General features: G+C 38.0%; 1 protein-coding gene across 1 annotated transcript in view; it reads right to left on the reverse strand.

Annotated features, from left to right (window-relative positions):
* Positions 1-16,115, reverse strand: part of ALDH1L2 (aldehyde dehydrogenase 1 family member L2) — a 73,025-nt gene that overhangs the window by 29,482 nt on the left and 27,428 nt on the right. The window contains exons 10-15 of the mRNA XM_017540580.2: positions 15,302-15,449; positions 9,713-9,832; positions 8,995-9,122; positions 6,704-6,854; positions 3,236-3,306; positions 3,049-3,154 (exon numbers count right to left, since the gene is read on the reverse strand). Coding sequence (XP_017396069.1) covers positions 3,049-3,154; positions 3,236-3,306; positions 6,704-6,854; positions 8,995-9,122; positions 9,713-9,832; positions 15,302-15,449 — 724 coding nt within the window. The remainder of the gene's footprint in view (positions 1-3,048; positions 3,155-3,235; positions 3,307-6,703; positions 6,855-8,994; positions 9,123-9,712; positions 9,833-15,301; positions 15,450-16,115) is intronic.

The following is a 16,115-nucleotide window of genomic DNA, read 5'->3' on the forward strand; positions in this document are numbered from 1 at the left end:
AAAAAAAAAAAAAAAAAAAAAAAAAACTAACTATCCTAAATTAATTATAATTCTTTTAAAGTAAGAGTATAAAGGTTTTAAAATGTGATTTATAAATAAAATAAATGGTTTCATCTCCATCACAACTCTTTTCATTTCTATTGGTTTTCTTCCATTTGGCTATTCAGTGTTTCTGTAGGATTGTAGGTTTGCATACTATGTGAGAAAGCCTCTAGTATGGTTCTGGGCTAGGGTAGGTCATTGCTAAATATTAGGTTAATAAAGTCAGAACTTGTCACACCTGGACCAGCCACTCTAGGCCTTAGAAATTGATGCCTTCTTTTGTATGAAGCCAGGAGGGAATCTTGCACACATATAACAAAGCAGACAACCAGTTTAAGAAGAGTCATCTAAATTCAATCCTCCTGACATTCATACAGAGCCCTAATATTATAAATGCATCATTGCATAGTATTTTCCAATAAAATAAAAAACTCCAGCATAACAATGGCACCTTTGGGTCTTTCATTCTCAGATTTTAAATTATCTTCAACTATAAAACTACCAGTTTTAAACTGCAGATAGAGCCAGACTGTAATTTCCATGGGAACAGAAGCTTTGTATATCTTCATCACTACTACCTGCCTGGCAACTGCTATACACTCAAGAAACGTTTGTAATTTTTGGACATTCTATATACTCATTGCCATTTTTCAGTGATTAGCACTCTCACCGGATATCATTTACTGGTTCTCCACCTTTGCCGTGCCTTGGAAGAATGTGAAGCTTTCAAGTAATAGTAATGCGTGGTCTCCAACTTAGACCAATTAAATCAGATCTCTCCTTTTAAAATACTGATATCAGGCCTCATCTCTGCCAGTGGGGCCTGATATCAGCATTTTAAAAGGAGAACTTCGGGTGATTCTAATGTATAGCCAGTGTGGAGCTCCACTGGACTAGATTATCTGTCTCCTCACTTGCTTCTTGCTGTTTAATGGGTTGTGCACCCGTTAAACAAGACTGGGAAACAGCACTCTTGTACAATGCTGGTGAGCTAATATGACCCTCATGGATGGATTTGTCAATATCTATCACACAAATAGATGTATTTTTTCACTGAGGGATTCTGCTATTAGAAACATATCCTTTAAATACACTTGCACATGTGCATTATACTTGTTTATAAGGTTATTAACTGTAGTATGGTTTATACAGCAAAAGGAGAGAAAATCTGAATATCCATAATTACGGATTGGTTAAGTAAAATTTGTTTTAGCTATACAATGGAAACTGCTAAAAAAAAAAGATTTTTTTCCTTTGGTAAGTATATAGAATGCTACTTTTTGTGTGTGTTTTTAAAATTTTTATTTTATTGTGGTAAGAACAATTTAACCTGAGCTCTACTCTCTTAACAAATTTTGAAGTGCAAAATATAGTATTGTTAACTATAGGTACAACGTTGTACAGAGGACCTCTAGAACTTTTTCATCTTACATAATTGAAGGGCTTTTTTCCTTTTTTTAGGCAGAGTTTCACTCTTGTCGCCCAGGCTGGAGTGCAGTGGTGCAACCTCTGCTCACTGCAACCTCCGCCTCCTGGGTTCAAGCAATTCTCCTGCCTCAGTCTCTGGAGTAGCTGGGATCACAGACACCTGCCACCATGCCCAGCTAATTTTTTGTATTTTCAGTAGAGATGGGTTTTCACCATGTTGGTCAGGCTGGTCTTGAACTTCTAACCTCAAGTGATCTACCCGCCTTGGCCTCCCAAAGTGCTGGGGTTACAGGCTTGAGCCACCTCACCTGGCCAATAATTGAAGCTTTATGCCCATTAAGTAGCAATATATACATATACACATACATAATAAGATATATCTACATATAATAATGTGTATCTCTCTACATATACATATAAAACTACATATTCTTTAATATACACATATATATGTAGAGACTATCCCTGGAATATCTAAGCCACTAACAGATAACAGTTAATTACATTGGTTATGTCTGGAAGGTAAACTGGTTGGCTGGGGAATAAGGATAGGAGGGAGACATTTCACTATTTACCTCTTTGTATATTTTGAATTTTGAAAACTTTACATGTATATCTACTTTTTCAAATAAAATCGTTTTCAATGATTAAAACAAAATGGCCAAGGCCACATGACCATGTAACTATGCCAAATGAAATTGTATTTTTTTAAGTTGTGAAAGAAGAAATAAAGGAGTTGACAGGTAACAGATTATACAATCTAGAATGATGACCAAGTTTTCTTCATGACTTATGCACCTCAGAAAGCCTACTACATAGTACAGTTACCTGCATATAACAGAAACCCAAGGAAGAAGTTTATTTTTCTTCATACTTTACATAGTGCACTTTACATAGTAAAGGCTCAGCCAGTGTTAACTTGGCTGCTATATTTTTTTCTTAAAAAGCTATTGTAGCACTAAAAGATTCTTTGAGAACTACCTGAACTACTTCTTAGAAGTATTTTCTTGTTATCCATCTGGATATGCTTTTGCAGAGTTGCCACAATTACAGACGTTCTTTTACATGCTTTTCCCTCATCTTCCATCTTCACTATATATATAGTGAATATATATATATTTTTTGAGACAGAGTCAAGCTCTGTTGCCCAGGCTGGAGCGCAGTGGCACGATCTCAGCTCATTGCAACCTCTGCCTTTACAGCATTTTTGACAATTAAATTTGAATACCTGCATAATACTTTTTTTGATGTCTCATAATTACTCTAAATAATTCCCTAATTGTTGGGCACTTGGCATTCTGCAAGAATTGAATTGGTTTGTGGGAAGTCGATGGACTTCACTGATGTGCACCATGCTTGCTTCTATTATGATGGAAGTTTTAAATTGTGGCATCTCCATACAATGTATTAGGTAGCCATTAAAAATGAGTATTTACTGATATGAAAAGTTGTCCATGATATATGAGAAAAATGCCATATAATCTCATTTTTGTTTGCTATATATAAATACATGTCACTTTTTTGAAGTACTGGATATAAGAGAGGAGGTGATTCTGCACCTGGCCCTTTGTGCCTTACCTGTGCAGGCTTGAGCACTAAGGTATTGCCTGCTGCCAAACACGCAGCGCTCTTCCACGCCAGCATCATCAGCGGGTAGTTCCAGGGAATAACAATGGCACAGACGCTGCAGGGGAAGAAATTCGACATGCTTAGCTGTTTGAAATAACAACTCATGATTCACTCAGAGGCACTCTCCTTATCTTACCCGAGTGGTTCTTTCTTGGTGAAGGTCAGATTGCGATTTGGACGGGCTTGGTTGATTGGAATAGTAGAACCCTAAGGAATAAGAAAAGTTGATACCTATTTTACTGATTTAAATAAGTAAATTTCATCTCAAAGGATCCATTTTCCGTCTTTCTCTCTTACTTTTTCTTAGCTGATATGAAAAGTGTTTGTTGATAAGAACTATATCCATGCCAAAGAAGAAACAGCTATTTGTTTCTCAAGAGAACCATGAAACACAGTAGAATAAATGTATTTCTAATTTAGTCCATTCCCAATTGCTTGGCGTGGCAGAGAATGTGAATTGCCTGCCTATTATCCACTCTCCCAACTGTCCTTAGTAACAGAATCCCTATATTAATAATGGGGACAGCAATATGCCCAGATCAAATACTATGGTTGCCATTCTCCAGATTAGGGATGGTCAATGGAAGATACAAGCACAAGGCATTGGAAGGCGAAAGCTATTTAAACTAGGCTAATTCAATTCTTTTATTCTTCCCTCCATGTCTATTTCCTCCTTCTTCCTGTTTAGACTATTGCTGAAATGGCTGGCACTGCATTGGTCTTCTTGAGACCATGAGTCAACCTTGAGGGTGGAGGTCACATGGTACTAAAGATGGCCTGGCAAAGACAGAAAAAGAGTTTGCATCTCACATACTAGTCCTGACTGCCTGTCTTTGGACTCCTTGAAAGTGAGAGAAAAATAATAGGATAAAAAATAGGATTAAATTGGCCATTATATGCAGCCAACTTAATCCTAACAGATTCACAATAGTATCCTTTAATGAAAGCTATTCATTTGCTTTGCCACAGAAAATATTATTGCTACTACTAATAGAGTGTACAATTTCTTAAAATACTTGTAGCCAGTTATGTTTTGGAATTAAGAATGTTTTTGGACCTCAGAAATGTAATATAGTGCATATATCTTGTATTATCTACTACCCCAGCAAGATTTGGGTAAGATTTCCCAAGATTATGGGAAATTCCTGAGATTTGGGAAATCTTACTCAAATCTTGCTGGGGTAGTAAATAATATAAGGTATTTGTGTTTGATTTTCCATAATCAAACACACTAGTATTTATTCACCGAAACATATTAGAATATTCACTCTAGGTGATGTAAATCAATATTATTAATAGATTATTTTCATTCAGGTCAGTGTTTGGCATCAAATGAGTTTGAACCAATCAAACAATTTTTGGGTTTCAGAGCTATCGGGATTTCATAACTGGGGATGAGAGATGGATCTGAACTATGATTAGTAAATATCAATATATGCATGACTTTGCGGCTGAACCACGATAAAAACTGCGTTTTTGTGCAAACCTGCTATGTTGCAGACTCCACTAATCCTGTAGCATACAAATACTTTTTCCAGTCCCCAAAACGTAACTTGCAAAGTATGTATTATTGTGACCATTTCATAGAGGAGGAAAGGAAGGTTTGGAGAGATAAAATAACTTTAACAACATCGGCTGATACATGCCAAAGCTGAAACTTGGGCTCAGGTCCATCTGACTGTACATTAACATTGGTGGCAGCAACGTACCCAGATGAAATAGGATGTTTCCCAGTCTCCTTAGCAGATAGAGATGGCCACGGAGGGATATAAGCAAAAGGTACTGGGAAGTCAGAATGCTTTGTAAATTCCTTTTACCACTCCCCCTTTCTCACTTCCTTCTTTCTGCTGCTGGGAAGGTGGTTCCAATGACTGGTACCGCAGTGATTATCATGAGTCTTTGGGGAACATGCGTACTGCAGTTTGCTACAGGTCCTGCCTTTCCCTTTTGTACCCCCAGTGCTGGAGCTAGTATTGCTGCCATTTATCACCCCATGTTTGCTATTATTATAGTAAAAGGAAAATGAAATATTTATTTAGTGTTCCTGTGTCTTTATCAAAATTTTTCTTTGAAAAAGTTTTTTGTTGTTGTTGTTTTTTTGCCAGGCACGGTGACTCATGCCTGAAATCCCAGCACTTTGGGAGGCCGAGGCAGGCAAATCACTTGAGGTGAGGAGTTTGAGACCAGCCTGGCCAACATGGTGAAACCCCGCCTCTACTAAAAATACAAAAATTAGCGGAGTGTGGTGGTGAGCACCTGTAATCCCAGCTACTTGGGAGGCTGAGGCAGGAGAATTGCTTGAACCTGGGAGGCGGAGGTTGCAGTGAGCTGAGATGGTACCACTGCACTCCAGCCTGAGCAACAGACAAAGACTCCGTCTCAAAGGAAAAAAAAAAATTTTTTTTGAAATTTATTTCTCTTAGGACACATGTTCAAAGACAAACTTTTTCTCATACTCAGTCTGCTTCCACCATCTACAGTAGCTCTCTGGCCATTGTAGGTATTTGAATTTGTAAACCCTACATGATACTAAGTTTTCTCCAAAATGTCTAGAAAACTATTCAACACCCTCAGGAGATATTATAGTAAAGTGCAAAGAATATCATTAGACTTTATATTCAGAAAATCTTGAGTTCAAATCTGGTTGTATGGTCTACTTGCTATGAATTATAGGAAAAGCATCCATGTCCTTAAGCCTCTGTTTCTTCACAGGTAATAAGGGGATAAGAGCTATCCATTTACTTCCCGTGGATGCTATAACCATTGCTAGGGTCTGAAAGTGTCCCCCAAAATTCATGTGCTGGGAACTTAACCCCCAATGCAACAGTGTTGGGAGGCCCCAATGCAACAGTGTTGGGAGGTAGGGCCCTAATAGGAGGTGTTTAGGTCATGACAGGTCCACTTAATGAATGGATCAATGCTGCTATAAAAAGGGTTTGCAGGGGCTGGGTGCGGTGTCTCACGCCTGTAATCCCAGCACTTTGGGAGGCCAAGGTGGTTGAATCAGTTCAAGACCAGCCTGGCCAACATGGTGAAACCCCATCTCTACTAAAAGTACAAAAATCAGCCAGGCATGGTGGTAAGTGCCTGTAATACCAGCTACTCAGGAGGCTGAGGCAGGAGAATTGCTTGAACTGGGGAGGCAGAGGTTGCAGTGAGCTGATCTGGCACAATTGCATTCCAGCCTGAGAGACAAGAGTGAGACCCTGTCTCAAAAGTTAAAAAAAAAAAAAAAAATTAAAATTAAAAAACGGACTTGCAGGAGTGGGTTCAGTCTCTTCTACTCTTCTGCCAGGTAAGGACACAATGTTCACCTGTTCCAGAGGATGCAGCAACAAGGCACCATCTTAAAACTAGAGCCCACACCTGCTGGCACCTTTATCTTAGACTTCCCAGCCTCCAGAACTGTGAGAGAATAACTTTCTGTTCTTTATAAATTACTTAGTCTCCAGTATTCTGTTATAGCCACATAAAATGGACCAAGGCAACCCTGTTATGTTGGTGTAAAAAAACCTTCATGAAAAAAGGATCTGACACAGTGCCTGGTACAAACTAATCAATGTTAGTCCCTTTTTCTTTCAGAACAAATAACATTTATGCTTACCTGGATTTTGTCGCACCAGCCAGCAAAATATCTGAATGTTTGCACAGACATTCCAATGTGAGTCTTCAGAGCCAAGGTATAGACAGCCCCCGAATCAAGGGCTTCAATGGTTGCCAGCTCTTCTTGGTTCTCCTCCAGTAGGTCTGCAAGTCTGTGTAGTCAGTGAAAGAAATTAACTCAAGTACTGATTGAGCTTCTGTTACATAGAATGCAGTATCCTAAGGATGGAGAATTCAGAGGTAAACACATATGGATCAGAACTCTGCCCTTATGGAGATCATGGTCCAGTCGGGAAGAAAGCAGTAAACAAATAATTTCATAAATCCTTTGCTTCAAGAATTACAAAGGAGAAGCAGCAGGTATTTGAAGTGTGTACAGCTTGCCTCAAATATGTGTAAGAAGTAGAGCAATGACTGAGTCATGGTAAAACAAGGAGATCGATGATAGAAAACAGTGGGGATGGTCAGTTCATGACTATGCAGGGAGATACTGGAGTGCAACCCACACCTTTTGAGAACCCATGAACATTTGAGGATTTCTGGTTGGCACAAAAATATTTCTAACACTAACTGAAGAGACAAGATAGAAACATTCAGAATGAATTACACACACTATGACAGATTCCTGTTTGGTGTTCAGTTTTATGGGAAAGTAAGTGCAGGACTGTATCATGACTATGATATAGTAAAAATTCATCTTTTGTGTTCAACTTCTCTATTTGTTTTTCTTCTGTATTTGTAGTGGCTCTCTGAGCTGTTCCTTTGGGGCCACTCTAGAGTCCAGCCTGAAATCCCTCTCCCACAATCTTTCTTCCAGCTCTTGCTTGTATTCATTCTCACACTGCTAATAAAGACATACCTGAGACTGGGTAATTTGTAAAGGAAATAGGTGTAATTGACTCACAGATCCACAGGGCTAGGGAGGCCTTACAATCATGACGGAAGGCAAAGGAGGAGCAAAGGCACATCTTACATGGTGGCAGGCAAGAGAGCATGTGCAGCAGAACTGCCCTTTATAAAACCATCAGATCTCGTGAGACTTACTTTCACAAGAACAGCACAGGAAAGACTTGCCCTCATGATTTAATTACCTCCCACTGGGTCCCTCCCATGACACAGGGGAATTATCGGAGCTACAATTCAAGATAAGATTTGGGTGGGGACACAGCCAAATCATACCTTTTGATCTAGGTCAGATATTTATTTTAGGTAAACAGCAAATGGAATTTATGATTGAATCTAATTACTCCTCATATTGTTAGTTACTGATTTATAATATTCTTCCCAGTCCTTATTATTTTTCTTCCTTATTCCTGTGACTTACACATCAAGTTGATCTAAAATTTGTTTTTGAAAACAGTGGAGTGCTAGATATTTTCCACTTGCCATTTTCTGTATCCATTCTCCACCCTGCTATGTGACCTTGACCCTGGTGAATGACCTTTACAGACTACATCACCTGGCTCCCTTGCTCTCACATTGGGCTTGGCCAATGAGAGGCCACTGGGAGGCACCCGCAGGAGATTGGTGCACTGAAGGAAAAAGTTGTCAGGGAATTGGATTCCCTGGCTGCCTCACTGATAGGCTCAGAAGTGGTTCAGAAGCTGCCATGTCCCTCCACTGGAGAGTGGTTTTCTCCTATAGATGCAGATCTTGCCAGATTCCAGTAACAGCTCCTTCTTCTGTCCCTTCAGACCTTAAAGGCGTAGCAGCTTCCCCCTGCTGCTAGCCCTGCCTAGATGCTTCAATATCCTTTATTGGATTCCCTTGACCTTGTCCACATCTTTGTAAACAGTTCTTCGTTAAACTTCTTTTCCAGCTGGGACCCTGCCTGATGCAAGCGTACTAATGTAATCAGGAACTCACATATATGGGATTTAATATGAGTCAAGTAACAGAAGACATATTTCATATTAGGTGCATACTAGAATGTTTTGCAGAAATTTTTAAAATCATGGCAATGTAAGTCAGTATCCAAAGGTAGTAGACTTGCATTTCTTTTTCTTTTTCTTTTTTTTTTGAGACAGAATCATGCTGTCTGTCCCAGGCTGGAGTGCAGTGGTGCGATCTTGGCTCACTGCAACCTCCACCTCCCAGATTCAAGCAATTCTCCTGCCTCAGCCTCCCAAGTAGCTGGGACTATAGGAACATGCTACCACTCATGCCTGTAATCCCAGCATTTTGGGAGGCTGAGGCAGGCAGATCACCTGAGGTCAGGAGTTTGAGACCAGCCTGGCCAACATAGTGAAACCCTGTCTCTACCAGACTTGCTTTCCAAAAAAAAAAAAATACCTGTACATCAGTCTTCCTCTTTCTCTTGCATTCATTCTTCCCCATTCGCCATTTTCAAAAGCATCTTTTGCTGCTGCTACTGCTTTATCAACATCCGCCAAAGAAGCGTAGGATACTTTGCATATTATCTATTTCAAGGTAAGTAAAAATAGGCCACATGAGAGATATGAAAATATGGTTCTTGGAATTAATACTGTATTAATAGAAAAAAATAGAGTGTTACTGATAAAATCCAAAAAAAGTGTTATGATGAAAAATGAGTATATCCAGTACTATGGTAAAGAAAAAGAACAATTTTAATATGAAAATTGTGAACCAGAAATTTACTACCTCTCATGTCATACTACTTTATGGAAGAACATACTTAGGAAGATGGACAACTCTAGTTCTTCCAGTGCCTTAGGAAAGCTGAATTTCTTGCCATGAGTCTTCAAAGTCTGAAAATTTATTTCACATAAAGCTCTATGCAGATGAGTGCCTCTGATGTGTATATGTAAAGCTACCTGTCTAAGTTCATCATAAATGTTCCATAAAATAGGTTACTACAGTTCATAGCAGCTGGTACCAGAATTGAAAGAAAAGCATGAAGTCCATTTGTGTGAAGTGCTTAGAGGCAGAGCGAGAGAATAATTGAGCTTCTTAAGACTTCCTGTTTTACCATGGTGTGTAAACTAAAAATCCATGACCAGTGATCACCACACACTGAAGAATTACTCACAGATCCATCCGTTGGGTTGATAGTGTCGTAAGTCTTTCCATCGTCTGCATCTGTGAACTGTCCATTTATGAAACACTGGTATGGCATTTTTACTGTCATTTCATTGACTTCCTTTGAAACCTGAGAGAATTATATCAATAGATTCAATAGATTTCCGTGTTTAACGATTTGATGTTAAAAATCAATAAAGAAGCATATTCACTCATGCAGAGGGAGAAGTCAATGGAATTCTAGTTCCGACTGTAAAGAAGATATGTATATGTGAGATTTGGTCCTCACGATGCTTGCCTTGGCCAGGAGGTTAGAAGCTGTGATGACAGAAGTGCTCTAGGCCAGGCTTTATAGAGCTCTCAGATTTTCTTTCTCACGCAGATGAAAGGTAACTCACAAGACCTCTAGGTAATGGAAATACCACCATCTAGTGGCGGCATTGGTGGAGCGCAGCTATTGCTTTCACTGAAATTCTTCAAAATGCCTTTGTCAATTAAGTTTCCTTTTACACTGGTGCCATTTTAAGTTTGCTTTCCTTAAGTTCCTCCCGGTTTTCACTTTTTGGCTGTTACACATGTGTTGCCTAAATTGTACTCTCTGCCAGTGGCTGGTAAGAAAATTGAAGTTAGTCAATGAACTTTGTTGAGGATCAGTTGTTTTCAACAGTGCGATGGGGATAATGATACTGGCTTCATAGTTATTGTGAGGAAAAAGTGAGGTAACATGTCAATGCAAAGTATTAAAAGGAAATTTAATTATTAAAAAAATTATTTCATATAGAGGAATTGTCAATGCTTTAAAAAGAAACAAAAAATAGGAAGAAGGTCTCTTGCCTTTTCCCACAGAGTGCTCATGATCTATGAGCTATTTCCATTGTGTTTATGTAGAATATAATGAAGGAAATTTTATGGGAATTGATGTGTTCAGTCCCTGCAAACAGTCCACTTTTCTAATATTATCATTCTGGGAATATGCTGAATGTCTTACATGTAGCACCTAATTTGATTCTCCTAACAATTCTCTGAGGTAAATATTATCATTATATAATATAATATAATATATTACCATTATGTAACATTATTACCCTATAAATCACGTGATATGAATCAAGTAACAGAAGACATGTTTCATATTACGTGCATACTAGAATGTTTTTCAGGTAATAATAATAATTACCCAATCTATAGGGTAATAACAATAATACTATATAATAATAATATCCACCACAGAGAATTGCTGGGAGAATCAAATTTTATACCCTATAAATAGCATAATAATAATGGAGGAAATAATAATAATGGAGGGTAATAATAGGAGCAAACTGTGGCTTAGGGAAGTTAAGTAATTTGCCCAAGGTCACACAGCTCGTAAGTCATGCTACTTGGATTCAAACCTAGGTTGGTCTGATTCCAGAATTCATGTTCTTAACCAGATGATGCTAAACTGCTTTCCAGATTTTCCGAATTCTTGTTAAAAACAAATGGGTGAGAAGAACTTCTGGGACAGTAAATTAAGGACCTCTGAAAATCCACTCCTTCATAAAAGCAATGAGAACACTGCAAAATATTGTTAAAATCGCTTCTCTCAGAACTCTGGAAATTAACCAAAGGCCTGCAATAATCCATTTCAAGAAGAATGGTTGAATCACAGTAAGAAAAGTGAGCTTTATGGTGTATTAAATGCCCTATTTCCATCTTTCTCAAAAGCTCTGCAATATCCTTGAAAAACCATCATTGCAACTATGGTAGCTGTAAAAATCAACAGCCTAGTAGCCCCTGATGGCAATGAAATGGGTCTGGAGCTCTCCACAAGCCTTATCCCCAAAGAACTGTTACTATTTGGCCTTCCTGGAAGCTCTCTGAAAAGCTCCACTCTCAGAGATTTTCTGTTGTTAGAGGCGGGGTCTCACTATGTTGTCCAGGCTGATTGTAGTGGCTATTCACAGGTGTGATCAAGTGCATCATAGCCTCAAACTCCTGAACTCAAGTGATCCTCCTGCCTCAGCCTCCTGAGTAGCTGGGACTACAGGCACATGCTACCATCCTGGCTTGGGCTTGTGTTTATTTGTTCTGGCTCAGAGCTTGTTATGCACAAACAACCCTATTCCTGGGTCATTTGTCAAAAATAATTAGTGGCAATTATTTAATATTGCAGCTGCCCACAGCAGTGATATTAACTGAGACTAACAAATGGCTGACCAAACTTGAAAGGACTAACTGGGAATAAGATATCCATAGGAGGCATTGAAAAGCTCTGACATATTCCTGGGAATCCAGAAGGCCAATACACATGCAGGGCTTGTGCACGTGCCCAAGAAGGACCTCAGAAGGCCCTTATCTCTTAACTCTGGATGACCTTGAGGCTCTGTGCAGGCAGGAAGTGTGAAGGCTAAGGCAGAGTTGTAAACTGCCTGTTGGAGCACACACTGAAGGTGTATCCCGGCACACACACAGACAGCCCCCTTGCAAAGGCTAGGAGGCTTATTGGTTAAAGATGTCTAAGAAAATCTATGCCCGATCATTGGATGACCATTAAGGTAACCAAAAAGAGACTTCAGCAGTGGCAAGAAATAAAAAATACAGACTTTACAGAATTATCAAGAAAGTCATTGAACAACAACAACAAAAAAGTAGCAGCAACAGCAACAAATGTTGTAAAGGGAGATGGGGGGAAGGTCTGCTTTCCAGAGTTACCACAGTCTATTATTTTAAATGGCCACCTTTCAACAAAAGATTACAAGACGTGCAAAGAAACAGAAAGTATGGCCCATGCACAGGTGGAAAAAGCAGCTAATAGAAACCATCCCTGGAGAAGCCTAGACTTTGGATTTGCTAAAGAAAGATTTTCAATAAGCTTTTGTAAGTGTGTCCAAAGAACTAAAGAAAACCATGTCTAAAGAATTAAAGGAAAGTAAGAGAATAATTTCCTGCCAAGTAGAGAATATCAATGAAGAGATAAAAATTATTTTAAAAAGAACCAAATAAAAATACTGAAGTTGAACTGTGCAATAACTGAAATAAAAAATTCACTAGAGGAACGCAACAGCAGATTCAAGCAGGTGAAAAGCCTAAACAACAGAAGAAATAAGAATAAAGAAAAATGAACAAAGCCTCAGAGACTTGTGGGATATGATCATGTATGCCAACATATGCATAACAGAAGAACCAGAAAGAGAAGAGAGGAAGAAAGTAGAGGAGAAATATTTGAAGAAAGAATGGCTGAAAATTTCCTAAATTTGATGAAAAACATTAACTTGCACATTTCAAGAATGCACAATCCAAGAAGCTCAACAACTTCTGATGGGAAAACTCAAAGCCTCCACACCTAGACATATCATAACAAATAATCAAAAGACAAAGAAGAAATCTCAAAAGCAGCAAGGAACTCATCGTACAAAAGAGTCCTTAATAAAATTCACAGTTGACTTATCAGAAACCATGGAGGCCAGAAGGCAATATGATGAGACATTTAAAACGGTAAAAGAAAAATACCATCCAAAAATTCTATATCCAACAAAAACATCCTTCAGAAATGAGGGAGAAATTAAAACATTCCCAAGTGAACAAAAACAGAAAATTGATTGCTAGCATACCTGGCCTAAAATATACTGAGAAGAATCCTTCAAGTTGAAATGAAAAGACACTAGATGGTTAACTTGAATACATATGAAGAAATAAAGACCACTGGTAAAGGTAACTACATAGGTAAATATAAACATTGGTACAAATATATTCGTAACTCTATCTTAGTAAAAATACAGCTTCATAAAGCAATAATTATAAAACTGTGTTGGTGGGCTCATGATGTATAAAGATGTAATTTGTATGACAATAATAGCACAAATTAGGGGAGTTCATAACAACTATTGTACAGCAAAGCTTTCCTATACTATTGATATTAGGTTGGTATTCATCTGAACTAGACTATTTTTTTAAAAAAATGTTAATTATAATCCTCAAGGCAACCACTAAGAAAATAGCTTAAAAATATAGTAAAATAAAAAATAAGGGATTAAAAAGACATACTAGACACATTTAACACAAAAGACAGCAGTGAAGGAGAACTAAAGGAACCAAAAGGTATCAGATAATACATATAGAAAGCATAAGTGGTAAAAGAACATAGATAAATTAGACTTCATCAAAATTAAAACCTGTTGTGTGTCAAAGCTCACTCACGAAAATTTCCAGCAAATTTACAGAATGAGAGAAAATATTTGCAAATCTTATATCTGATAAGGACCTAGTATCCAAAATATACAAAGGATTCTTAGGACTCAGCAATAAAAAGAACACCAGTTTAAAAATGAGCAAAGGATTTGAAAGAGCAGACATTTATCCAAAGAAGAAATACAAATGGCCAAATGAGTATATGACAAGATGCCCACCATCATTAGACGTTAGGGAATACAAATCAAAATCGCAGTGAGATCCCGCTTCACACCCACTAGGACAGCTAAAAGAGAAAAAAACAGATGAGAGCAAATATTGGTGAGCATATGGAGAAGTTGAAACCCTCATATATTGGTGGGATTATATAATGGTGTAGCCACTTTGGAAAACAGTCTGGCAGTTACTCAAAAAAGTTAAACATAGAGTTACCATATGACTCATCAGTTCCACTCTTAGGTATATACCCAAGAGACTTGAAAACATATGTTCATGCAGAAACTTATATATAAATTTTCATAATGTTATTCATAATAGCCAAAAAGTAGAAAGAACCCAAATGTACATCAACCGATGAATGGATAAACAAACTGTGGCATATTTATACAATAGAATATTATTTGGCCAGAAAAAGGAATGAAATAATGATACAACATGGATGAACCTTGAACACATTATGCTAAGAGAAAGAAGCCAGAAACAAAAAGCCACATGTTATTTGATTCTATTTATATGAAATCTCTAAAATAGGCAAATTCATAGAGACAGAAAAGAGATATAATGTTTTCTAGGAACTATCATGCTATCCAATTTTGGAACATTTTTTGTACGAGGTAGGCCTGAAACAGTAAAGAATGACTGCCAGTGGGTACAGGGCTTCTTTTTGGGATGATGAAAATGTTCCAAAATTGGATAGCCTGATAGTTGCACAACTTTATGAACATACTAAAAACCACTCAAAATATACATTTTAAAAGGTGAATTGGGCCAGGCATGGTGTCTCACACCTGTAATCCAAGCACTTTGGGAAGCTGGGGTGGGCAGATCACCTGAGGTCGGGAGTTTGAGACCAGCCTGATCAACATGAAGAAACTCCATCTCTACTAAAAATACAAAATTAGCCAGGCATGGTGACACATGTCTGTAATCCCAGCTACTCAGGAGCCTGAGGCAGGAGAATCACTTGAACCCAGGAGGCAGAGGTTGCGGTGAGTCGAGATGGCACCATTGCACTCCAGCCTGGGCAACAAGAGCAAAACTCTGTATCAAAAAAAATAAGTGTGAATTTTATGGCATCTGAATTAGATCTCAGTAAAGCTGTTATTTTGTAAAGGTTATGAACATAAAAACAAACAGGCAGTAGGCACAGCATTCTTTTATAGTGTTGGATCTCACTGATTTCGTGTTGTAACATCAAGGAAAGGCTTACATAATCTACAACAAGCTCCGCCTCTTGATCTTCTCCTCTCAGTTTCCTCACGACCTTTTGGATAAAGTCTTCAAACTTGGTGGCCATATAGACGTCTTCATTCTGCAACTGAAGCCCACCACATTTCTGTCTGATCTCTTCCACCAGCCTTAAAGTAAGAACCAGCTTCGCATTACTTAGATTTTAAGAGGGGTTAGCAAGACTGTGTTATTTGCATTTGTCAAGTCGTTTTGAGGTAAGACATCACATGCCTATTTATAGCATATGAGATCTTCTGTGGTACTCATCAGAGAAGTTGATAAGACTAGGGGCAAGAAATTAAAAATATATCTTGAAGGACAGTGGCAGTTTTTTTAAACTCTATCCATGACTAAAAATAAAAGAAATCAAGGCAAAATCTTTTAATTACTTACAACCAAGAAAGCAAGGAGCATATAAAGTCAACTCCTTTCCTTTTATGTATACTCAAGGAATAAGAAACAGACACTTCCTAACTGTAAAGATTATGAGAGATGAATGTCATATTGTAGAATATTTTCTCTAAATTATGAGATAGACATTTGTTTATATTACGTAGTTAACATAGGCACTAGTTGGAACCATGCAGTAGGTCAATATAATTTTTGAAGTCTTTCCAGTCCTTTGATTTGCACTGTTAGTTTGTCAAATTACAGCTGTTATCTGACATTTCTTGAATAGCAATAGTGTACGAGGTACAGTGTGGAAAGTCCACCATGGTTGTTGTTCAATCATTTATTCTCTAAAAGAGATGGTATCTTTATAATCAAGATAATAATATCAGATGATTATGGTA

The sequence above is a fragment of the Cebus imitator genome, unplaced genomic scaffold (assembly GCF_001604975.1).
Source record: "Cebus imitator isolate Cc_AM_T3 unplaced genomic scaffold, Cebus_imitator-1.0 Scaffold8, whole genome shotgun sequence".
Lineage (NCBI taxonomy): Eukaryota > Metazoa > Chordata > Mammalia > Primates > Cebidae > Cebus > Cebus imitator.